Consider the following 25400-nt stretch of genomic DNA (forward strand, 5'->3'; position numbering starts at 1 on the left):
AACCGATGTAACGACCAAATATTACAGTTACGAAGCACTCCAGTTCTTAAAGGATGTTGGTACAAATGCTAGAAAGAACTAATGCCCAATATAATCTCTCAAAATCTATAAAAAAAAAATACAAAAAAAATACAGAAAATACAAAAAAAAATAATAATAAAAAAAACAAACAAACAAACAAACAACGTAAAATGAGAAAAAAATTATAATTAGATATTTCCTCTTACACAAGCCATAAATGGGTCCAATTACAATCAATGTACGCGAACCACAACCACATTTATCAACAGGGACATAGAAGAACTAAAATTCAACGTCTACATCAATCCTATAATAATCAAGATTCACAAAAACAGTATGCCCTTTACTACTGAATAGATATGTAAGGTGTTTTTTTATGCCGGACGTTAAACTAGTGAGGGACGACTGAGAAAGGTTTTCTCTGGATTAGTGAAGGAAACCTTATTTCCCTCATTCCATCTCACACATAACCAATATCCTCCAGTAAATGTCTTACTGGATACGTCTCATTATATGCCCTATGAAAAAACACTAGTTCGAGGCACCAAGCCAATAACAACCTTTCATGTGATGGTATTGTTTGAAACAGTTTGGATGTAATAAGGCAAACAGCTACTCATTATACAGTAATACTAATATCACTTAAGCCATTAAGGATTAATTCATACAATGTATATTCGAAGTGTTAATATTGACGAGAACCATTAAATTGTTTAAGTTATGCAAATGTTTAAAAAACGTCAGAAGAAAAAAAAATCATTGACTGGTTAGTTGATTGTAGTAACGTCCTATTAACAGCCAAGGTCAATTAAGACTCATGTGTTTTATAATGTATTCAGTGTGTTAAGTGTTTAGTGGGTATTTTGGGAGGCTGCAGTATGCTCATGTTGCCGTTCTTCGTAATAGTAGAACTCTTTCCCTTTTTATAGCGCTTTTTCACTGAAGCATCACCAGATAAACAGAATAAACTTTCTCCTCCCGGTCACATTATACTCGTTGACTACAGACAAACCAGTCATCTCACTCCCTAAATGCTGAGGGAGTGGAACGACTGACTTGCCTTTGAGCAATTAAAAAGCATTGCCTATATTAATGTGTTAGATATTTTTATTTTGCTGTTTTACTTGTGTTCTAGCTCGACGACTTCCTTGACTGTAATTTGCCTCCTGCTAATATACTCCACACTATAGTACGAGATGGCACTACACAACAGTAATACCAACAGGATGTATAATTTGACATCAGTTGTTGCCACCGTGCTGTACGAAAATGAGATTATAAAACCTGTCCCCTCGCAAACGAAGTAGTTCCCGTAAGCTGCCTCGGTATTCTCCGGGAATAGATGGCCATATATTGCTGAAATATACAAACGTAAGCTATTGGTAGTCATAAGGTTAAGTGAACACACATGATATAACATCTAATTCAAACATTGATATCTTGCTTGTCATAAGCTTCTTGTTAATCGTAAATTCATCGAAATAGTGATTCGATAAATTTTAAACGTAGGTGAAATGTTAAATAAAAAAACCTCAAATAAAATATTGAATTATATATCCAATTCTAGAGTGGTAATCACAGTTTGGTATGATTTGATGATATGTAACTATTCTTTTTTTCGGATATTTTTGTCAACGTTATGACTGCATGCACAATTGCTATAATTTATTACTGAATGCTATCTTTGATTACAGTTACTTTACTTACGACCGTATAGCCGGTTACTTTCGCTTGTCAAACTGGTCAAACGATTTAAACTTTTAAAAGTCAAAAAGAAAAAAATTGATCGAAGATTTATCTTTTGTTTATTATTTAACGGATTATACTTTCGTGACAGCATCTAGGCCTATATCCCCGTATAAGTACCAGATATGCTATACTGACCCAGTACTTGAGTTTTCAGTATTGCGTCCGCTGCTCCCCACATTGCCGCGAATATGAAGAAGAGGTAGCTATAATCTGGTCCGGGCTTCCATATTACAAACGTTATCTGCACAACACCGTAACACAGAAAAGCTACAAAACAACAATATTAAAGTTATTAGTTAAATTTACGGCGATCCGAAGAAAGTTTTATCATATATATGTATTTTTAAAGTTATATATGCCGTAATTGTCATACTCACGAATCAAGAAGAGCTTTTAATATTGTATACAACACCAAAAATTTACCAACGTTTTGAGTATTTCAATACTAAGTATGCATTGGTTTTAATTTTACAAATAAGAGCTGAAAATGATTTTGGCATAATATCGTCGCATTTACACATACAGTGAAGTAAAATGAGTACAGTCAGACCATAAAGCCGAGTTGTGGTCTACAATATTTCATTTAACATTTTTACAGTGTTACTGGTAATTGCCATGTGATTTCTGCAGGTTATGTTTTCATCTTAGCTATCCATAAGGAATAGAGAAATATCAAGACTTTTACAGCGTGTATATTCTGTGTTGTAACTAATGTTTATAAGGCCTGTTTGTCGGTATATTGGAATGCTATTTACAGCTTAATTCATCAACTTTTATGGTTTTCAATAAACCACTGAAGGAAAAATAACACGTCAAAATTTTCGTCCAGTTATGGCACATATAACATTAACCAATCTTCTTTTAAAAGATACACTTTGAATTCTAATTTTATGAAGCTTCTTACAATTTCAGATTTTTTGTTTTTTTTTTACTGATATCGATTTCTTACCTTTTTACAATATGAGGAAATAAAGAAATTCGAAAGTGTGTTTTATTCCAGTCGATGGGGGAAAAAGTAAGAACCAGAAATTGATAAATGCTTTAGCCTTGATAAGATTTGCCACTTACTGAATGTAAAGAACGGTAGATGACCGAGATGTTTTACTAGCCGTCCGATGATTGCTGACATCAATGTGTTAGAGATGGCATGGCAAAGCATGACGTCACCAACCGCTTGGATTCCGGACGTGCAACCAACGATTGACTGAAACATAATCCGGTTTATTAATAACCACAAAATACTAAAAATTCTCAATCGAAAAAATGTTAAGATTGGTACTAAAAATCCTCAATCGAAAAAATGATTAGATTGGTAAAGGGAACAAATGAAAGGAAATGTGTATACACATGTAGATATTTACATGTTTTTTTTCACATCTCTGTAAAAAATGTGAAATATTTCAATTTCTTTTTCGAAAACATACCTTGGTAAAATCAGCAACAAGAAACCCACAGACAATTCCGTAATGCAGCGAAAGCGGTATCAAAAGCTTCTGAAGCCGGGAGTCCCAAAAATGTTTCATAGTTGATGTGAATTTACTGCAGATAGGTTTTCTTTTTTCATCTTTATTTCCATACCTCGGCAAAGAGGTCAGGAAAGCCATGACGATAATTCCGATAATGCCTAGTCCAATCCAGGTACCACACATAGCGTAGATCTATGGAACGTGTAGCAGCGTGTAAAAATGACAAAGGAAGTTAACATAACAGTTAACTTTTTTCAATCGAATTTGATGTACTTTAAATCTTTTTAAGATGTTGTTGTTGAATAAGAGTGGGTTAATGAATGACGACGACGACGACGATGATGATGATTATTATTATTATTATCTAAATAGAGAATATGTCATGAGTTTCTCTTCATATATGATTGATGATACGAGTTTAGATTTTTTTTTTTGCGAGCCTTTGGCTAAAGCTCATAAGATACACACCGTAGTGTCGTCTGGTCGAACCAATGTCGTGGCATTTTCTACCGCTTCTTGTTTATTCGTCATACAATCCTCTATTTCCTTCGCCGTCATGGAGCTATTGCCTCTGTCGTCCTGCTTCAGGACAAGTGCTGCCAGTAAATTCCCAGTTATCTTACCTATCAAGATATATCAGGACTGAAAAATTCAACGGACTGTTTTTTCCAATCTCTAAATATTTAAATTTAAATATGAGATAAGAAAATATACTTCTTTTCTTTCCTTTTTCATGTAACAATAAAACTTAAATATCGTCACATATGAAAAAAAATACATGTTTACTTCGAAAAAATATTTTTTCTTGTTTTTTTTTCCCTGATTGGCCGATTCTTTTTCATATTTCTATAATTAATTTTCATTTGATTTCATACTAAATGGGACTTTCTGATTGGCAGATACTTTTCTTCATACTACTATGAGGGAAAAATCCGAGAATGGTGCGAAAACTCAACGTTATCATGACGTCACAATAGAGACGTCGAAGTTGCGTATTGATTAGGAAAAATAATCCATTGGAAAATCAATGGAATCGTTCGTTTAAACGTACATGTATTTTATGTTATCATGTAGTCTGAAAAAATAATTATAAGCAATAATGTTACTATTTTTAACTTCATCGGGTTATGAAATAAATTTTGCTTGCAAACTTTTGTGAGAATCCGTTACGAAACAAAAGTTCGTTCATGCCCTGATGAAATTAATTAAATTAAACATGAAAATATTTGTACAGCTCAAAGAGCAATGAGACTCGAATGGTGTAGTGTATTCGTATAAATTAATTTTCGCTTTGTTATAAATCATAGTTAAATAAGATTATCATACTAGTATATCAGGGCCCAGTTTCATGAATATTCCTTAACTTAAAGGAATTCCTTAACTTCAAATTCTTCAAAGGAAAGCGCTACTGAAGTTAAGGGGAAAAACCTTAAGCTTAGGAGCCTTCATTAAAATCTTTAATGCTTACCTATGAAAACATTAAGGTAAGGAATTCCTTAAAGTTAAGGAATATTCACGAAACTGGTCCAACCTATATATGTCGATAAATTTGCGATGAAAATTGATGCATGGATAATGAGATGGAGGAATAAGTAATCGTTTGAATTGAAATGTGGTGACACACAAAATTATGTGTGAATTATTCTCAAAGGAAGAATAAATGACTTTTGTGTTTCGAAATTTTTTTTCTTTTTACCGTTTCTCAAACATCCTTAAACCAAGAAATTAACTTACTTGCATTGACACACATATAAAATATCCCAAACAAATAACTGATTGCGTCTTTTGGTTTCATATTATTGGCTTTTGCGTAGTATCTTGAAAGTTGGGAAAGGTACGATGATTGTGAAGCCCAAAGAGGTGCTGCTGCAAGTCCACAGAGAAGAGCTGTTGGGACCATAATTCCCCACACCGGATATAGGTTGGCAGCCATGTATAAAATATACATAGTCATAGAGACACACATTGTTAATTTCATACCGAGGCGATGGATGAAGACTGAAGAGAGGAACATCGAAGAAGTTACCATGGAAACATAGACAATTACCAATGAAAATGTCCCAACGCCCTCTTCCTTGTTTAAGGAGCTCTGTAGATTTTGAAGCGAGTGAAAAGACGTGAACATTAGAAAAAATGACGAGCATACAATGAATAAATTTTTCATTATTTGCAACTTTGTTAAACAGTGCACTTCATCAACACCAGCTGGCTTCACTTCAATGCTTTCAGTCAGTAAACCTATAGTATTGTCGTTGGTTTTTTCGTTGTCTTCCATTTGAAGATCAGGTTTATTAGAAATATCGGTTACATCTTTATTGCTACTATTGCCATCATCGCCAACTGAGTTCCTGTGTATCCGAACATGTGCGCAATCTGTGTTCATTGAAAATTTGACACTGCTTTCGTCATGACTTGAACCGGAAGTGTGGTCCGTCATGGTGTGGTGATATGAGAACTGTAAAGAGTTTTATATCCCAACACAGAGATAATATCACCATATGGATCCGTCGTCACTTTACATCAGGATAGACTTTACATCACTGGATACTGAAATCAAAGGACATCAATAGATAACGAATATCGACACAAAAGCAAACACAAGTCTAGAAGGCTAGAAGAAGGGATAGACAAAAAAATAGAACTATGTACTCAGAGAAAATCAGCATTCCTTGCCTTATCGCACGCCTTGTAATATATATAAAGTTTAGTTCAAGCTAAATTTCTGCGTTTGAATCGTTTATAACCGTGGATTATAGAAGAAAGCATCAATTTGGAAAAAAGCGAAACTCACATTAAACATCACAATTTTTATGCTAACTATCGACAAGGAATGGATATTGGATTCATATAAACTTACAACGGTTACAAAACCATTGTTAACTCAAGTTAGAATTTTGACCCTTGAAATTCAAATGAGCTCAGAAAAATTTTGTTTTCTAAGCATCACTCCATGCCACATTCTCTAATAACCATGCTAACAATATAGTTAATTATATGACAGACACTGTATGCAATCAACATCATCAAATATAGGACACGATATACAACCTGCATCATCAAATAACCATGCTGACAATATAAATATTCATAAGACATAATATACAACCGATGAAAATAAAATATTCTCTTTAAAATTTGATATTGCCACAGATGGTGTAGCAAATGAGAATATTATGTAATGGATATCCAACTATAACATGTTCCTAAGTAAGCTGTGTATAGCACGTTAACAACACTAAGGTATTGGGTCTCTGTTTAAACTTAGTTATAATAAAACTATAATTAAGTTGATAAAACGGTGTATGCATCGGGGCAAACATGAGGTGTTACTGTTAATTCGTAATTGTTGTATAACTTGTAAATATGGGAAGATTTGAATATTTCAGGAAAACAAGTCTACAAAGTTCGGGAAAAAATTTCACCAGATACCAATGTCGTACGTGATGTGTACTAGTGTCTGTAGAAGGTTCGAATTTTCAAACGTATACACTGTTATGTATGACACTAAATACATGTAGTTATGAGATAAGGGAGATAACTCCTATAGCTTTTTTTATCAATACATCCTATGGAGGTCATATCATTGATTTAGGTTATAGAACTTTCTAGAATATAATCATGTATAAACAAATATGTTTGTAAACATGTTGATTTAAAGTAGAGATCTAGAATGATCTATTTCCAGAAAGTTATGTGTGTTTACTTGTTTACTGTTTTTAGTTAGATATTTCTAGAAGTAGAAGGTTCTCCAATATTCTTGAATTACGGTTTAGCTATATATACTCCAGCTGTCCAAGGCTAATCAGAAATGAGAATTGTAATGAGACCTGTAATAAGACATATCAAGAATTGTACAGCGCCATATAAGATTCTATTGGGAGAGCTATTGTGACTTTATCTGTGGATTATTACAACACTTTGTGTGGATTTATTCATATTGCCTGGAACTTTACAAATCATCGGTGGACATTCCATTTCCTTGTGGATTTGTGATTATTGTTAATTTGAAACCTGGAAGGATCAAGGATTATACCAGGACATTCGCATACAGATAAGTAACACTTTAAATCATCGTATTACTCTTGTACCACCACCAATTACTCTAGATATTGTAAACCATCTCTGTATAATATTGTATACATAATTAAATTGTGTTTTTGAATTTAGCTGCTGGTTTCTCCTTTCTGTTATTCGTTAATGTAACAGAATTGGGGGCTCGTGTCCGAGATCGATATTCAATTTGTGAAATCTAACTTTGAAAAATTAATTAAGAAATTTTCAAAATTTGTGTACAAACTTTGAGTTTACATTTGAAACCAACAGCTAGATAAATATGACTACTATGCAGGTAGAACAGTTTGTTAAAGCGCCATCCCTGGAAGTTCTTTTGCAAGTTAGTAAAAAGGATTTACTGTTATTGGGTAAACATTTAGGCCTTACTATCAAAACTAATTTGAGGAAAGCTGAAATTAGGAATGTAATTATAAGATATTTTGTTGACAATGGCAAATTTGACTCTAGTGCATTAGATAGTATAGAGGAAACAGTCACTTCAGAAATCCAAATAAGACAAATGGAACTTGAACATGAAATGAAAATGAAACAAATAGAGAAAGAAATGAGAGAAAGAGAAATAGAAAAGGAGTTAAGAGAAAAAGAAATAGACAAAGAAAGAGAGTTAAGAGAAAAAGAAATTGAGAAAGAATTAAAAGAAAAAGAGAGAGATCAGATGTTAGAGCTAGAGAAGCAAAAAATTCAAGCTGAAACAGAACTTAGAATTAAAGAATTAGAACTAGCTTCTCAAGACGGTTCAAGTAATTTAACTTTTAGGGGTTTACAAGGAAACAGAGGTTTTGATATCAGTAGAAACATTAGGTTAGTTCCTCCTTTTCAAGAGAAAGAAGTTGACAAGTATTTTCTGCATTTTGAGAAAATAGCTGACAGTATGAAATGGCCTGAAGATAAGCTTACAATGCTTCTTCAGAGTGTCTTGATTGGTAAAGCTAGAGACATTTATTCTTCTTTATCTGTAGATGAGATTTCAAATTACCAAGTAGTCAAGAAAGCTATTTTGAAAGCTTATGAGTTAGTTCCTGAGGCTTACCGCCAGAAATTTCGAAACTCGAGAAAGAGAGATGAACAAACTCATGTAGAATTTGCCAGAGAAAAAGAACAATTATTTAATAGGTGGTGTGATTCTAAAGAAATTGATGAGGATTTCGGTAAATTGAGACAATTATTGTTGATAGAGGAGTTTAAACGTTGTGTCCACACAAACATAAAAACTCATTTAGATGAGAGAAAAGTTGAAACACTTAGTGAAGCAGCTACAATGGCTGATGATTACGCTCTCACCCACAAAGGCTCATTTGTTAAAAACAGTTCTCAAGACAAAAACAGTACCACAGGTACTAGTAAATTTGGTCAGCCTAGGAACCCAACCTTTAGTGGCCCTTCCAACGACAAACCTAAATTAGGTGATAAAACTAAGTCTGCTTCTAAAACAGATGATAGGGTAGGTGTGGGGTCTCCTTCTGGTCCTGTTTGTAATTACTGCAAGAAAGTAGGGCATGTTATGTCTGAATGTTATTCTCTCCAGCGTAAGGAGCAAAGGCGTAAACAGTCAGTTCCTTCTGTGTTAGCTATGTCAAAGCCTAGTCAGAAACTTAGTGATATTGTGGAAAATTCTAAAGTGTCTGTTGAAATTAAGAGCTCAGAGTCTGATAGTGTCTTGGAGAAGTACTCTCCCTTCATTTCTGAAGGTTTTGTTTCACTTACTAGTGATATTACCAACTTGAAACCTGTGAAGATTTTGCGAGATACTGGGGCTTCTCATTCTTTGATATTAGATGGCGTAGTGCCTTTGTCTGAGGAGACCTCATGTGGTAGTAGTGTTTTGCTTCAAGGTGTAGAGTTAGGTTTTGTTAATGTGCCTCTCCATTCTGTTTATTTAAAGTCAGACTTGGTTACTGGGCCTGTCACCATTGGTGTTAGACCGGAACTTCCCATAGAGGGCGTGTCGCTCATTTTAGGCAATGACTTGGCTGGAGAGAAAGTTAGGGTAGATCCCTTAGTGTCCAGTATCCCTGATAAAACAGATGATGCTGAGACTATTCAACAGGAATTTCCTGGTATTTTCCCTTCTTGTGCTGTAACTCGTTCAATGAGTAAGAAGGTTTCTGATGTTGCAGTAGTTGAGGATCATTATAGTCCAGGGTTAGGTGACACTTTCTTGGCTCATGATATAGAGGATGTCGGGAGCAAGTGTGATCTTTTGAGCAATCCGGTAGACTTTGATAGTGATAGAGTTGTTCCTAACAAGGGTACTTCTTTGTCTGACATGATGAGTAAATCATCTTTGTCTAGAGAGGAGCTTATAGTAGAACAGGAGAAAGATCCTGAAATCTCCTTATTGTGTAATCGGGCTTTGAGTGAGGAAGAGGCTGAGAAAGTCCCGGTTTGTAACTTCCGTCGGTCAGGTGTGTTGATGCGCAAGTGGCGCCCCCCTGATGTGTCTCCCGAGGAAGACTGGGAGGTTGTCAATCAAATAGTTGTCCCACCGAGGTATAGGCAAGATATTCTAAGTTTGTCTCATGACGTTCCTATGGCAGGGCATCTAGGTGTGACCAAGACTTATAACAGGATCTTAGATCACTTCTTTTGGCCCAAGTTGAAACGGGATGTGGCTGATTTTTGTAGGTCTTGTCATACTTGTCAGGTGGTAGGGAAACCTAATCAGAAAATCCCTGTTGCACCTTTGCACCCCATTCCAGCATTTGAGGAACCATTTAGTAGAGTCATTATAGACTGTGTAGGTCCTCTACCCAAAACTAAGTCTGGGAATGAGTATCTTTTAACTATTATGTGTGCTTCCACACGCTTTCCTGAAGCCATTCCACTCAGGAATATTAAAGCCCCTAACATAGTCAAGGCTTTGGTTAAATTCTTTACATTGGTTGGTCTTCCAAAAGCTGTCCAATCGGACCAAGGTTCGAATTTCATGTCTGGTATTTTTCAACAAGTCATGTACCAGCTCCAGATCAAGCAGTATAAGTCTAGTGCTTATCATCCAGAGTCTCAGCTCAGGGTGCTTTAGAACGTTTTCATCAGACATTGAAGAATATGATGAGATCTTATTGTTTTGAAAACAAAAGAGATTGGGACGAAGGTATACACATGTTGTTGTTTGGCGTTAGAGAATCTGTACAAGAATCTCTTGGCTTCAGTCCTTTTGAACTTGTGTTTGGACATACTGTACGTGGTCCTTTGAAAATTTTGAAAGACAAAATTTTGGACGAAGATTCTAAAGTGAATCTCTTAGAGTATGTGTCTAACTTTAAGCAAAGGTTGACAAGGGCATGTGAACTGGCAAAAGAAAATTTGGCCGTTACTCAAACCAAAATGAAAACATGGTATGATAAAGACGCCCGTGCAAGAAGTTTTGATCCAGGTGACAAAATTTTGGCTTTATTACCAATACCGGGTCAGCCTTTGCAAGCTAGATATTTTGGACCTTATGTTGTTGAGAAAAAGGTCGATGATGTTAACTACATTGTACAAACTCCAGGGAGGCGCAAGAAAACTCAATTATGTCATGTTAATATGCTTAAGAAATATGTAGATAGAGAAGAGAGCAAGACCTCTCAACCTATTGCTACTTTGGCCTCTGTACCATCACAAAGTGAAAGTACAGCTGATATTTGTAAATTAGACTTAGATGGTGGTGTACAAGATGTAGGTTTAGACTGTGGTGTTAAGTTACGGAATTCAGATGTGCTCGCGAACTTGGACAAGAAACTGTGTCATCTATCAGAAAAGGAACGCAATGAACTTAAAGATTTGATACTTGAGTATAAACATTTGTTAAACAATACACCAGCAAAACAGATGATATTATTGAACCAAGCAAAAGTGAATGGAGCTCTCCATGTGTTCTGGTGCCAAAGCCAGACAAGACATACCGGTTCTGTACTGACTTCAGAAAAGTAAACTCTGTCAGTAAAACAGACTCTTATCCAATTCCAAGGATTGACTCGTGTATTGACAAAGTTGGCAAAGCCAAGTACGTAAGCAAGTTTGACCTGTTGAAAGGATATTGGCAGGTGCCATTAACAGAAAGAGCTAAAGAAGTGTCGGCATTTGTAACCTCGCAAGGTTTGTACCAGTACAAAGTTATGCCATTTGGTATGAAGAATGCCCCGGCAACATTTCAACGTCTTCTTAACAGCGTGATATCAGACCTGGAAGGCTGTGATGGATACATTGATGACGTCATCAACTACCACGACACGTGGGAAGACCATCTACGCGGGATTCGTGAATTCTTCGAAAGACTCACTACCATGAAATTGACTGTAAACTTATTGAAATGTGAATTTTGTCATGCAACTGTTGAATTTTTAGGCCATGTTGTAGGACAGGGGCAGGTTAAACCTGTTCAGGCCAAAGTAGAATCAATTATAGATTTTCCAGCTCCTGGAGACAAGAGAGAGCTGATGAGGTTTCTTGGTATGGCTGGATACTACAGAAAATTTTGTCAAAATTTCTCTGTTATAGCAGCTCCACTTACTGTTTTGTTAAAGAAAAATGTCAAATTTGTTTGGTCAGACGAATGTAAGTCTGCCTTTGAGAAATTGAAAGCCATACTATCGAACTCACCAGTTCTGACTGCTCCAGATTTTAATAAACAGTTTAAACTGTTTGTTGACGCCAGCGATGTAGGTGTTGGTGCTGTTTTGATGCAAGAAGGTACTGAACAAATTGACCATCCAATTTGTTATTTCTCGAAAAAGTTTGACAAACACCAGAGAAATTATTCCACCATTGAGAAAGAATGTTTAGCGTTGATTTTGGCCTTGAACCAATTTGATGTGTATCTCTGCACTACAGTTGTGCCTGTGTTGGTCTTCACCGACCACAACCCTTTGACATTCATTGGGAAAATGAAAAACAAAAACCAAAGAATTCTCAGGTGGAGTTTGACTTTGCAAGAATACAATCTTGACATCAAACATATCAAAGGGAAAGACAATATTCTAGCAGATGCTTTATCAAGGATTTAAATATGACTTAATATTTGAAGAAAGTTTCCTTTTCAAGAAAACTTTCTTTTCTTTAAGGAGGGGTGTGTTATGTATGACACTAAATACATGTAGTTATGAGATAAGGGAGATAACTCCTATAGCTTTTTTTATCAATACATCCTATGAAGGTCATATCATTGATTTAGGTTATAGAACTTTCTAGAATATAATCATGTATAAACAAATATGTTTGTAAACATGTTGATTTTAAGTAGAGATCTAGAATGATCTATTTCCAGAAAGTTATGTGTGTTTACTTGTTTACTGTTTTTAGTTAGATATTTCTAGAAGTAGAAGGTTCTCCAATATTCTTGAATTACGGTTTAGCTATATATACTCCAGCTGTCCAAGGCTAATCAGAACTGTAATGAGACCTGTAATAAGACATATCAAGAATTGTACAGCGCCATATAAGATTCTATTGGGAGAGCTATTGTGACTTTATCTGTGGATTATTACAACACTTTGTGTGGATTTATTCATATTGCCTGGAACTTTACAAATCATCGGTGGACATTCCATTTCCTTGTGGATTTGTGATTATTGTTAATTTGAAACCTGGAAGGATCAAGGATTATACCAGGACATTCGCATACAGATAAGTAACACTTTAAATCATCGTATTACTCTTGTACCACCACCAATTACTCTAGATATTGTAAACCATCTCTGTATAATATTGTATACATAATTAAATTGTGTTTTGAATTTAGCTGCTGGTTTCTCCTTTCTGTTATTCGTTAATGTAACAACACATCAATTCCTTTTTCACCTTGTCATGCAAATGATGGCTGTAAAATATATCATGCAAATATGGCATATAGAAAGGCATTTCAATCATCAAAAATGTTCCTATTATATACATTTAGGAACACTGAACGATTACTCGTTTAAAAAAAAGTTCAGCCGCTCTATTTAGGGCAGAACATGCTTTGTGAATACATGTATTTTAAATTCGCATTCTCACTATTCTCAGATGAAATTTTAACATTGAATAGGTGCATTGGTATCTGTTGGAATGTCTCCATATATGCATCCTCGATACTGCATGGGTTACTATCACTGACGTTATATCCACCCCTGGTCTAGTTAATCTGGAACAACACCATGAACCCTAAGAAACAAGTAATTTGATTCTTTGATATACATCAAAAGAATTGTATAACGGTACACTGTGGTTGACTGTGTGGCTTTGGAGTTAGACGTCGCTCTCTGTGTAGTTATAAAGGAAGTTTTTACAGGCCTGTGATTTTTCAGATTTTTTCTGCTGAACTGCTTTCAGTTTTACTATGAGTTAGTCCAGGGGTGGATATAACGACAGTAATAGTAACCCATAGAGTATCTAGGATAGAAAATATGATATATTTGCATAATATAATTGAAAACTGCTATTTGTATGACGATGTCAAAAAAAACTATATCTATGTTATAAAATCGAATTTGGTCAAACAAGCGTTCCTTGTACCTGCTATAGACACTAGTTATTTCGGTGACAGAAATATGTTCCAATCCCTGTGAACTTGTTTTCCTGAAATATTTATTGTCACAGTTGACAAGCTACACAACAATTAACGAATCAAGAGTGATAGTTTAACAAAGACTAGTTTAAATAGGTGGCTAATACCCGAAGGTACATAGCAATACTTAACAATATACTCACATATACCAGGGAGTCCGTCAGTCATCAACCAACAATCAATATTAAATCAGATGGTGATACTAAAACAATATACTTACACTGTACTATGTACCACATGTCTTTAGGATATAGCGTACCAACCTTGTTAAAATCCTCAAGAATAGAAGTGTATTAGTACTGAATGACACTATCAGTAATGCAGAGCGTTTGTATGTTAGGATGACCTAGCTGATAACAGCTGACATTCAATCCTGCTAGGCTTACTGTTTCCATTTGATTCGCAATAAATTTATTTTACACTTTTCTGATAAGGCCAGGGTGTTATAAACCTGTAACGTTTTGCTTGTCATAGTAGATGAAAATGTCATTGATCAATGACAAATTAGTTTTCTAAATATTAAATATTTAAGACATAGAACGAATATAGCTGATTCCTATTATTAATAAGAAGCAGAAAATATACTTAAACATGAATACAAATATGTAATTTGTGGTTTGTTATGTCATGTCAAACAAACTTTATTATGACAGTAATATCATTTTCTGGGAATGTGTCGTAAAAGATTTATGTCATAGCAAAAAGTATAAAAAAGAGGTTATGTGATAAATAACAATACATTACATATTCAAGAAGGAGGAAATAATGTTTTCTTTAGCACTTACATTATTCAGGCTAAAATTGCACTAGAAGTAGAAATAGATATGGATAGTAATTGTGAAATCAGTGTAATCCAATACTGCCCCATTAGTCTAGTTAAAATTATCAAATGACTTAACTTTTATTTTAGTTCTCCAGTTGGTTAGTAGCGTTTGGGTGCAAATAGATTTCTCCAGTCCTTGAAGTGAAATAGTGCCGAGCTTTTCATCCTCGATATTCCAACTGAAGCAACAGAAAGCACAGGTAATTTGGTCATTTGATTTACATCAAACGCATCAAATATTAGTACACTGTAGTTGAGTATATGGCTTTGACGTTGGGCATCTCTCTCTCTCTCTCTCTCTCCCCCCCCCCCCCCCCCTAGAGTATCGAGGATGTGAGCTTTTCGGACATTTGTTATACAAAGTTAACGTAATCAGTGGTGAAACCCACTCTGTAGAAATGTTATGTAAAGGTTGAAGCATAAATTTAGAAAAAAAAAATCAATAACTGTTTTAAATCGTGTATATATATGTCTAATTTACACAAAAATTATATTATTTTACTTTTGGTGCATGCGCAATCAGTACTTCATTCCATATAGAACATAGTGCCACAGACATCGGGATGGAGTTAATTGTCTTTGATATTTTAATGAAGAGAAAAAATTAGAAGCTCAAATTTTCAACGATGGTAAATGTGTAAAGTAAGTAACTTATATTTTAAAGTTAAACATTATGATTTAATTTTTTAACTTGTAATTCCACTTTCACTGACTCTTTTATCTTAGAAATTATCACTTTGCCGTATCAACTAGTCAAATGCGCGGTTATAAACGGCGACGTTATTTTTACGTTATGGGCTGATAACATGTTTTTAATCCAATGAAAATGTTTATAACAAGCAATATCATATGTTAATCATTGATAAAAAAACCCTCTCTATGTTAATCATTGATAAAAAAACCCTCTCTATCAATATCTGATTGTGAATCTCCCAACCTTATTTTTTTCAATAAAATGCTGATCCATAGATTTTAAAGAAATATTCATTTTCTGAAAGATGCTAGAACGGCGAAGAATAGTAATCTTTATTAAAAGTAGTAATAGATGAATTAGTGTTTTCCTTCAATAACAAAAGTTACTTAGGTAACGTTATTACCATCGCTGAAAAGTTTACTTTTATAGAAAACTGTATTTCTATCGGCTAAAAGCGCATATAATTGTGGTAGAAACAGGTCACACGACTCGTGGCTGTTGGATATGGAATTTATTTCACACTCGTAAGTTATTTTTTTTAAGTTACAACAGACACTCGCTAAAGCTTGTGTCTTTTGAAACTTTTCAAAAATAACTCACTCGTGTGGAATAAATTCCATATCCAACAGCCACTCGTTGTGTAACCTCTATTTACATACTTACATGTAGGCTATGCTATGTTATCAGAAACATATATAAATTGCCGATGCTACCATCATGATATACGTATATGATATATAAAAGACTAGTATGGTTATACAAAAGAGGAAATTTTGAACTATATAATAATTTAATTAGGAAACATAATTGGAATACTCTTTTTTCATTGTTTTTGCTAATGTATGCATACCGAATAAAGATGTCACTGTTAGGCCAAAAGATAAGCAATTGATGAATTCTGATTTGAGGAAAAATATGAGAGTTCGTGATAGATTGAGAAAAATTGCCATACATTCCAAACATCCAAGGGACATATCTTATCTTAAAAAAAAGACCAGAGGAATAAAGTTAATAACATGAAAAAATTTGCAAAGTCATCATTTTACGACAATATAGGTGATCTTATTAATTATTATTATATAGGAGATCCGAAAAATTATTGGAAACTTGTAAAGAGACTTATTGGTGATTCAGGGTCAGAATCTATTCTTATAGACCAAACCTCTGGTCTTTTATCTGTGGATGATAAAGACAAGGCAAATCTATTAAATGGATATTTCTGTAGTATTACTAATATTGATGATAACAACAGTGAAGTGCCTATGTTACAGTTGAAAACTAATAGTGTTTTAAATAATTTACTTGTTACTTCTAATGAAATTTGTGATGTTTTAATTAATTTAAAGCTTGGAAAAGCTTCAGGTGAAGATGGTATAAGTCACCATATGCTTAAATACACTGATGATACAGTTTGTAAACCTCTTGAGGTTCTTTTTAATTTTTCTCTATCTACCTGTATATTTCCAAATGTATGGAAAATGGCTAAAGTTATGCCTCTCTTTAAAAAAGGAGATAGACATTCTATATCAACTATCGTCCCATTTCTCTTCTTTCTACTGTTGGGAAAGTGTTTGAAAGGGTAATATTTAAGCACTTGCATAATTATTTTTTTGAAAATAATTTATTTTACCAGTTTCAAGCCGGATTTATGCCTGATCATTCAACAGTATACCAATTAATTGAAATATACCATAACATTTGTCTAAATCTAGAAGAAAAGAAACATACTTGTATGATATTCTGTGACATTTCTAAAGCCTTTGACAGAGTCTGGCACAAAGGTCTTATAATTAAATTAAAATCATATGGTATTTCGGGTAACCTATTGTCCTGGATAGAAAATTACTTAAGTGAAAGACATAAAAATTATTTATTAACAATTCTTCTTCTGATATTGGTATGATTGAAGCAGGTGTCCCTCAAGGCTCAATTCTTGGACCTCTTCTTTTCCTTATTTATATAAATGATTTAGCTGGTGAACTTCAATCAACAGCACGTTTATTCGCTGATGACACTAACCTTATAAAGTCATCATCCTTATGTCGTGAAATAGAAACAGTTTTAAATAGGGATTTAGATAAATTTAATCGATGGGCAAAACCGTGGCTTGTTTCTTTTAATCCTAATAAAACTGAGGTAATTTTTATATCAAATTTTGATGACATTGACGAAAATTTGAATTTAATTTTTGATGGAACTTTTTTAGATTTTAGTAGTTTTCATAGACATCTTGGAGTCATTTTTAATTCAAATGCTAAATGGTCTGATCACATCAATGAAATTTATAAATCAGTTATGAAAAAACAAATTAATATCTTGACGAAAATCAAATATGTGTTAAAGCGTGATGCTCTTTTAAGAATTTATAAGTCTTTTATTTTACATGTTCTTGAATATGCATGTGAAGTTTGGGACGGATGCTCTCAGGCTGATTCAGATAAATTAGAGCGGGCTCAGCGAGAAGCAGCTAGAATTATTACCGCGTTACCGTGCTATTATACTAGAAATTAATCATTATATTTTGAAACAGATTTGGAACTACTTTTGGACAGAAAAACTAAAAGAAAACTACAATTACTTTATAAGATAAACAATAATATGACTCCAAGTTATCTATCAAACTTATTCGCTCCTACAGTTGGCTATGATAATCCTTATACTTTAAGAAACAGTGAAAGTTTCCAAATTCCAAATTACCGACTATCTACTACAACAAAATCTTTCATACCCACTACTTTAAGAAGCTGGAACAACTTAGATGCCAATGTTAAATCCTTACCCTTTTCTTCCTTTAGACTAGCTCTTTCCCAACCTATTTCTACTAGTCTACCATGTTATCTTAATTATGGAGAAAGAAAATTTAATATTACACATACTAAATTAAGACATCAGTGTAGTTCCCTAAATGATGACCTTTTCCGTGTAGATTTGGCACCAAATTCTATTTGTATAAATTGTGGCTACACTTGTGAAAATGCTAATCATTTCTTTTTGAAATCCAAAATTATGCTGCTGTCCGTACAGATATGCTCCAAGTTTTAAATGATCTAAATATACAAGTAAATTAAATTTATTAATTTACGGAAATGAAAACTTGGCTTTGGAAGAAAATTGTCATGTATTTGAACTTGTGCAATAATTTATAAAGTCCAGCAGAAGACTTTGAAAATTACATGTACATAATTTTATAATATATAGTATATCTTGTTATTATATACTCTGATGAATTCAATTATTAGTTATACCCATTGTATGTATGTCATCACCTGTTAATATTTCATGTTGATTGGAGAAGGCTTCTTAAGTTGAAATAACTTGTGCCTAATCCATTTGTCCTTTTATGACAATGAAATATGTTTAAAGTCAAAGTATGATATATTCCTATTTCAGTTTTACGCTTTGCTATTTAAAGATTAACTTGAATATGTTGTGCAGATTAAGAAATAGTCTTACACTAAAAATCTAAGTATACTCTAAAATAAATCACGAAGTGGTTAATGATAATAGTAGCGTTACATAACAATAATATCCAAGCAGAGATTTAGAAAACGTTTAAAATAATATATCTCTGATTCAAGTTAATTTTTTTAATCTAATCGTTCTGGCTATAATTCTACTTTTAAGCGATGCACTTTTTTCACTCAGAAAATATCATTACTGCTTGTGTGTGATAATTGTGAGCTGAATGAATTTTACTTTTTCAATCGAAACAATTTCACACACAAAAAAAAAAAAAATAGTGTAGATCTATGTGGTTATTTATTTTTATTTTCATTGGAATTTTTTAGAAAATACGATTTTTACAAAATTTTGAAATTATTGATACTATTCAAGAAAATATCCAAGTGCATAGCATGTCAACCTGAACGACATCGGGCATACAGCATCGTTTTGATTTATCTCCCTATTCCCTCTCTTGTCGCTCCAGTTGATAACATGATGATAAAAAAGAGAAGTTTATAAGGAACATAATTTTCTACTCTTAGTGCTTTTTCACATATCATATGTAAACTTTCTATCTTTCTATGTCTGAAATCCTTTTATAGTGCTCACTACTAAGATGAATTTTATTGATTTATTGTCCCGTCTCTGCTTGTTTGTCTTATTTCATAATCTGCGTTTTTATGTTTTCTTCTTACTATCCATTGTATGTATTACAAACGTGCTCCATTTGTTTTAGGTTATGCTTTATTAGGATGTATTCCTATACCATATTGGTATTGTATTTATATAAATGTACGAACCTTGTCCAGCGGTTTTGTTGGTAGAATGTTGCATGGAACATTTCATACAGCATCTCGTTTAGCTTTGCTTTTTTAAAATGTCCCATAAAATGTATCTCCTTTGTTGTTATAAAATTTTTATACCTTTGTTTGTCGTAAGAATAGCTCTACAGAGCTAATGTTATTTACACACAAGCATTAATGTGATTGGTTGTAAAAAAAAATTTAGCTCACCTGGCACGAAGGGCAGATGAGCTTATATCATTTTATGTCATGGTGTGCAATCTGTCCGTCATCAGATGGTCGGCTTTTCTAATCGCTTTACATCGGTGGTCATCCAATGGTCCGTCCGTCCTTTGACAATTCTTGTTATCGCTATTTCTCGGAAAGTACTGAAGGGATCATTCTCAAATTTCATTTGAAGGTTCCCCTGGGGCCCTAGTTGTGCATATTGCATTTTGGGACTGATTGGTCAACAAGATGGCCACCAGGCAGCCATCTTAGATTTTAATAGTTAAAGTTTGTTATCACTATTTCTCAGAAAGTACCCAAGGAATCGTTCTCAAATTTCATATGTAGGTTTACCTAGGGCCCTAGTTGCGTATATTGCATTTTGGGACAAATCGGTCAACAAGGTGGCAGCCATCTTGGATTTTGGTATACTTACCGCTATTTCTCAGAAATTAACTAAGAGATCTCAAATTCCATATTTATGTTTCCTTTGGGCCCTAGTTGTGCATAATGACTTTTGGGACTGATCAGTCAAATGGCCAACTGCCTGTCATCTTGGATTACATCGTTGAAGTTTGTTACCGCTCTTTCTCAGAAAGTACTCCAGCGATCTGTCTCATATTTTATATGTAGTATTTTTGAAAAAGTTTGAAAAGCAGGGAAAAGATCCCTCTTTCCATTGTCAGACATAGATCATTCTTTGGTGGGCGCCAAGATCCCTCTGGGATCTCTTGTTTATGAAAAAAAAATCAGTCAATTGTAAGAAATCAATAGAAGGAAGATAAAAACACATACTCATAACAAAAACACAAGATATATAAAAAAGGATACATGTACATTACAGTAGTGGAATAAGCTTCTGTGTACGCAGTTCATATATTGTGTCCCACTACTGTATAATGTTAAAGATACCTGGTATCTTGCTAATGAAAGATCAGACACAGAGTTATTGTTCCAAAATGATTTTAATCTCATTGTCCTACATCTCTGTGAGGTCATTAGTTCATATCGAGGTCATTTTTGAAAGTGAAAGCTATTTCAAATTCTTCTATCTCACATACATCAATGTTTCAGGTTGAAGCATGAGTGCATAGGTATGGCATCACCTTCAAAGATAAAAAGAAATTCAGTATGACCATACAATGTCGCCATTGAGGATGACATGCGACATCAACTTTTTGTAAGTGTATTAGGTTATGTGTGTTTATAATTTATATTACCAGACTGTCCAGCACTGATAGTCATGTTCAAAGTGATAACAATCAGTTATATATGATACATATTACATGTAAAAACCAAATGAATACCAATTATGTAAAAACATAATGGCCATTTATTGCTCATGTGGACATTCAAAGATGGGTGAATTGGCGGAAGAGCAATTATATTTTATTCAAATAGGAGCTGTAGCAGTTTTGATTTTAAATTTCCTGCTGTTTCTTAATGCTTGAGTGTGTACATTGTCATGATTTTGTTTTGATTAAGTACCTGTTCAATTTGTATATATATCTTTTCGATTGCTAATGTAGCTAAATACAATATTCTAGATATGGTGAAACATTGATTTGATATTTTTCTACAGGGCTGGAAGGGTAGTTACAATCAAAGAGCTGTTCTTGTAAGAGTGGTATGTTATGGAGGCGGACAACAAATGCAAAGTGGTATTCAATGTGTGAAAGTCATTGATAGGGGATTGATAGAACAATATGGCTACCCTGACCTGATGCCCGAGGAATATTCTGTGTTCAGTTACACAGGCTCAAATGTATCATTGGATAATCTTAATGGTGTGCTAAAAAGATTTAAACAATTCGGAGATTTCCATCTGGATGGGATTTGATGGGATACGATTATGGAACATCGCGGATATCACTTCATTCCTGGACAAGATGGTGGTTGGAAATCAAAAGAGTGGACATATGTATTGCAGGAGGAATACAACAAGCTGTCAACAGGTTAGTTTACTAGCATGACTGCTCGATAGCCAGATTATCTATTTTAAATTTGAAAACCTCTTCTACCTCAAACGTCTAGATTCCTGCTCTTGTATATATAGCATGTTCTTTGAAATTTTTACTGCATACTGTCCAGTGAAATTCATAATCTTAATTTCAAAGACTGTACCTTCTAAATTTTGAAAATAGCACATTTTTCACTCTATTGAAATATGTATATTTAAATACGACTTTTTAAATTGGGAAAATAATATTTAAATGGAATTGGGGGAAATACAAGGGATAGAAGTATTACTCCGCACAAAATGGTCACTGACCTGTATCCAATGAATTTTTTTTTTTCATTTTGTTGGGTGGGGACAGGGGCACAATCACAATAAAGATTCCTATAACACTGGACTATTATATTGGCCCTGTAGGATACTTATATCTGAAGCATGTTTGTCCAAATGAATGACCTTTAGTTCATTAGAGGTCACAGACCCACAATATAGGGGTCAGATATGTTTTAATAATTTTTTTAAACAACTGCATGCACAAAGACTTGATATTGGGTCACTCAGACTCTTGAAACATGGCATTTTATGACTATTTCAACATATATATATATATAAATATATATAGTGCTCTTTATTGCAGAACAAAAGCTTTTCCTGACAACATTCGAAACGGCTCTTAAATGTGATATGAGTGAGGGTGAAGCGAAAGCCTGGATGACTAAAATGGTCGAACTGTTGAAAAGTGCAGATGATGCACTCAAAATGTTGCTTACTTTGGAACCATCGATGCATGACAGCACAAACACAGAGATGGAGGTTATAAACGGTGACGACCAGGAGGATTTTCATAGTCTGTTAGTGCCATTTTATCAGACAAATAGACGTCCTTCTACTTCATCGGATTTAAACGAGAACGTGGACTCTGATGAAAGCAGCCCAAAGATTCACCGCTGCACCGTTGTGCCAGACTTCTGTGTGCTACTCCTAGACTATCCTGGTGTGTTTCCATTAGTAGCAGCAATGAGACCCGTGAACTGTGAACTTCAAGGATTGTCTAAAAATATTGAACAAATGCTCTCCAAAATGTTCTTTCAGGATATAGTTTTTGGTGTTGTAGTTACTCCAACTGCATATGTTTTGTCTGTAATCATGAAGAAAGATAAAACTGATGAACTTCTTTATCAACGAGCAGTTGTTGATTTAACTTCTGTTGATTCAGATGGGAATAAAGTCCTGGATATCAACAATTTTAAGGAATTATGTACTTTCATTTATCGTGTCTTGAAGTGGAGTGTGATAACAAAATGCAAGCTTTAGGGTCATTTCTGTCTGAGCTGTGAATTATCTCTGTATTCATTTCCTTTCAACGAACTTTGATAAGTCTTCTTTTAAAAAGTCAGTTGCTGGAGTTATTGGATATGAGTGACTGTACATGTGTTTCCACAGAGTAAACACACTAATGTTCAATGAGTTGGATTTCAAAATTCCTCATGTATAACACCAAAGATATTGATCATCTTAAAAAGACATGAATCTACATTTGTAGGTTAGACATGCGAAATAGCATAACAATTTTGATACATCTTTACAGATTCTCCACCACCAGAGCATAAATGACTCTCATCATTTGAACAGTAAGTGACATTTAATCGTGTATATATACAATGTATATCTAATTAACAAAAAAAAATAATGTAAAATAATTCATTTTGCTTTTGGTGATGCGCAATCAGTACTTTATTCCATAAAGAATCGTGCAAAATATTTTTTTCGGGATGTAATAAATTGTTTTTAATATTTTTAGTCCACCATCATCAGATGGTGGGCTATTCAAATCGCCTTTCGTCCGTGGTCCGTCGTCCGTCTGTCCTTCGGGGCTTCCGTCTGTCTGTCCGTTAACAATTCTTGTTACCGCTATTTCTCAGAAAGTACTGAAGGGATCTTTTTCAAATTCCATATGTAAGTTACCCTAGGACCTTAGTTGTGCATATTGAAGTTTGGGACCGATCCGTGAACAACATGGCCGCCAGGCCGCCATCTTGGATTTTGATAGTTAAAGTTTCTTACCGCTATTTCTCAGAGAGTACAGAAGGGATCTTTCTGAAATTTTATATGTAGGTTCCCCTAGGACCCTAGTTGTGCATATTGCATTTTGGGACCGATCGGTGAACAAGATGGCCAATGGGCCACCATCTTTGATTTCACCACTGTTTCTTAGAAAGTATGAAGCGATCTTAAATTTCATATGTTAAATATTTGGAAAAGTTTGAAAAGCAGGGAAAAGATCCTTCTATCCATTGTCAGACATAGATCATTCTTTCGTGGGCGCCAAGATCCCTCTGGGATCTCTTGTTTATCTCGACGAAAAATTAGAAGGCCAAAATTTTCAATGGTGGTATTAGTGTAAAGTAAGTAACTTTTGTAACTGAAGAAAAATACTAAATTGTCTGCTCCTGTTTTTGATAGTGAAAAAATACCATTTGTCAGCGGTGGAACATCTTTAAGTTCCAATTTTGTAGAATTCTGATGTATAGCTGAAGTTATTTGATGTCATTGTCATTTACTTTATCTTTGTTTTGTTTACAAATCATTGATTTCCTTAAAGATGCTCCACTGCTGACAGAGCATAAAGGATACCCATCATTTGAACAATGACTGATGTTTAACTGTGTACTATATGTGTGAAATTAACACAAAAATACATATGAAATAAGGCAAATAACTTGAATTATTTTAATTACATTGAATTATTTTGAATATTTTTATCTTGAAGTAAAATAATTAAGAAGCTCAAACTTTACAATGATGGCAATGGTGTAAAGTATGTAACTTTTGTAACTGAAGAAAGATACTTAATCGCCTGCTTCTCTTTTTGATTGAGAAAAAATACCATTTGTCGGTGGTGGAGTATCTTTAAATATAGGTGCAGCATTGTAGCTCAAAAGACTTTTAGACAGAAAATGATGTCGTCTTTAGAGCTATTGGTGCCTATTACTGCTAATGGAGCAGAGTAATGATTATGCAAACCATTATAAAAACGTCTGTTTGCATTATATCATACTTTTTTGATAACACTTACCTACTGGGCAATAAAACTGAACCACTTAAAATATCAAATTCTCATTGAGGCATTGTTTTTTTTACATATCCAGTGGCGTAGGAAGATGAAACGTAATGGGGGCAAAGGTCCTCAATATTTTGTAACCCCCCCCCCCCCCCCCCCCCCCCCCCCCCCCCCCCCCGCCGCACCTACAGGAGGAGATTAATTCAACACACAACCATATATACTTTACATGCTTTTTTTATATATCATTAAATATAATCCTTGTGCACATTTATTGACAGTGGGGTCGCTAAAAGGAAATTAGCGAATACGCAAATTGGCCAAATTAGCGAATACGCAAATTGGCCAAATTAGCGTGTGAGCGCCGAAGGCCCGAGATTTTGGGGTCTGGGGGTCGACCCCGGGAAAAATATTACGATTTAGAATGGCTGAGGTGAGTTTTACAATGTATTTTGATAATTTTGCGAGCGCGAGATTTTGGTGTTTGGGGGGTTCGGGGTTTCCCCCGGGAAAAAATATTACGATTTAGACTGGCTAAGATGAGTTTTACGATGCATTTGGATGAATTTATGAGC

At 34.2% G+C, this 25400-nt stretch overlaps 1 protein-coding gene and 1 pseudogene across 1 annotated transcript; one reads left to right on the forward strand and one right to left on the reverse strand.

Annotated features, from left to right (window-relative positions):
• Positions 1–190: 190 nt before the first annotated feature.
• Positions 191–14552, reverse strand: LOC138315335 (protein unc-93 homolog A-like). Its single transcript, XM_069256276.1, has 7 exons — positions 14057–14552; positions 4971–5783; positions 3705–3859; positions 3195–3428; positions 2839–2974; positions 1906–2037; positions 191–1377 (listed from the first exon to the last, which is right to left on the reverse strand). The coding sequence occupies exons 2-7, from the start codon at positions 5671–5673 to the stop codon at positions 1142–1144; spliced, it is 1596 nt and encodes a 531-aa protein (XP_069112377.1). The 5' UTR covers positions 5674–5783; positions 14057–14552; the 3' UTR covers positions 191–1141.
• A 2539-nt stretch (positions 14553–17091) lies between these two features.
• LOC138315343 (uncharacterized) lies at positions 17092–24896 on the forward strand (annotated as a pseudogene).
• The last annotated feature ends 504 nt before the right edge of the window (positions 24897–25400 follow it).

The sequence above is a fragment of the Argopecten irradians genome, chromosome 2 (assembly GCF_041381155.1).
Source record: "Argopecten irradians isolate NY chromosome 2, Ai_NY, whole genome shotgun sequence".
NCBI classification, from domain to species: domain Eukaryota; kingdom Metazoa; phylum Mollusca; class Bivalvia; order Pectinida; family Pectinidae; genus Argopecten; species Argopecten irradians.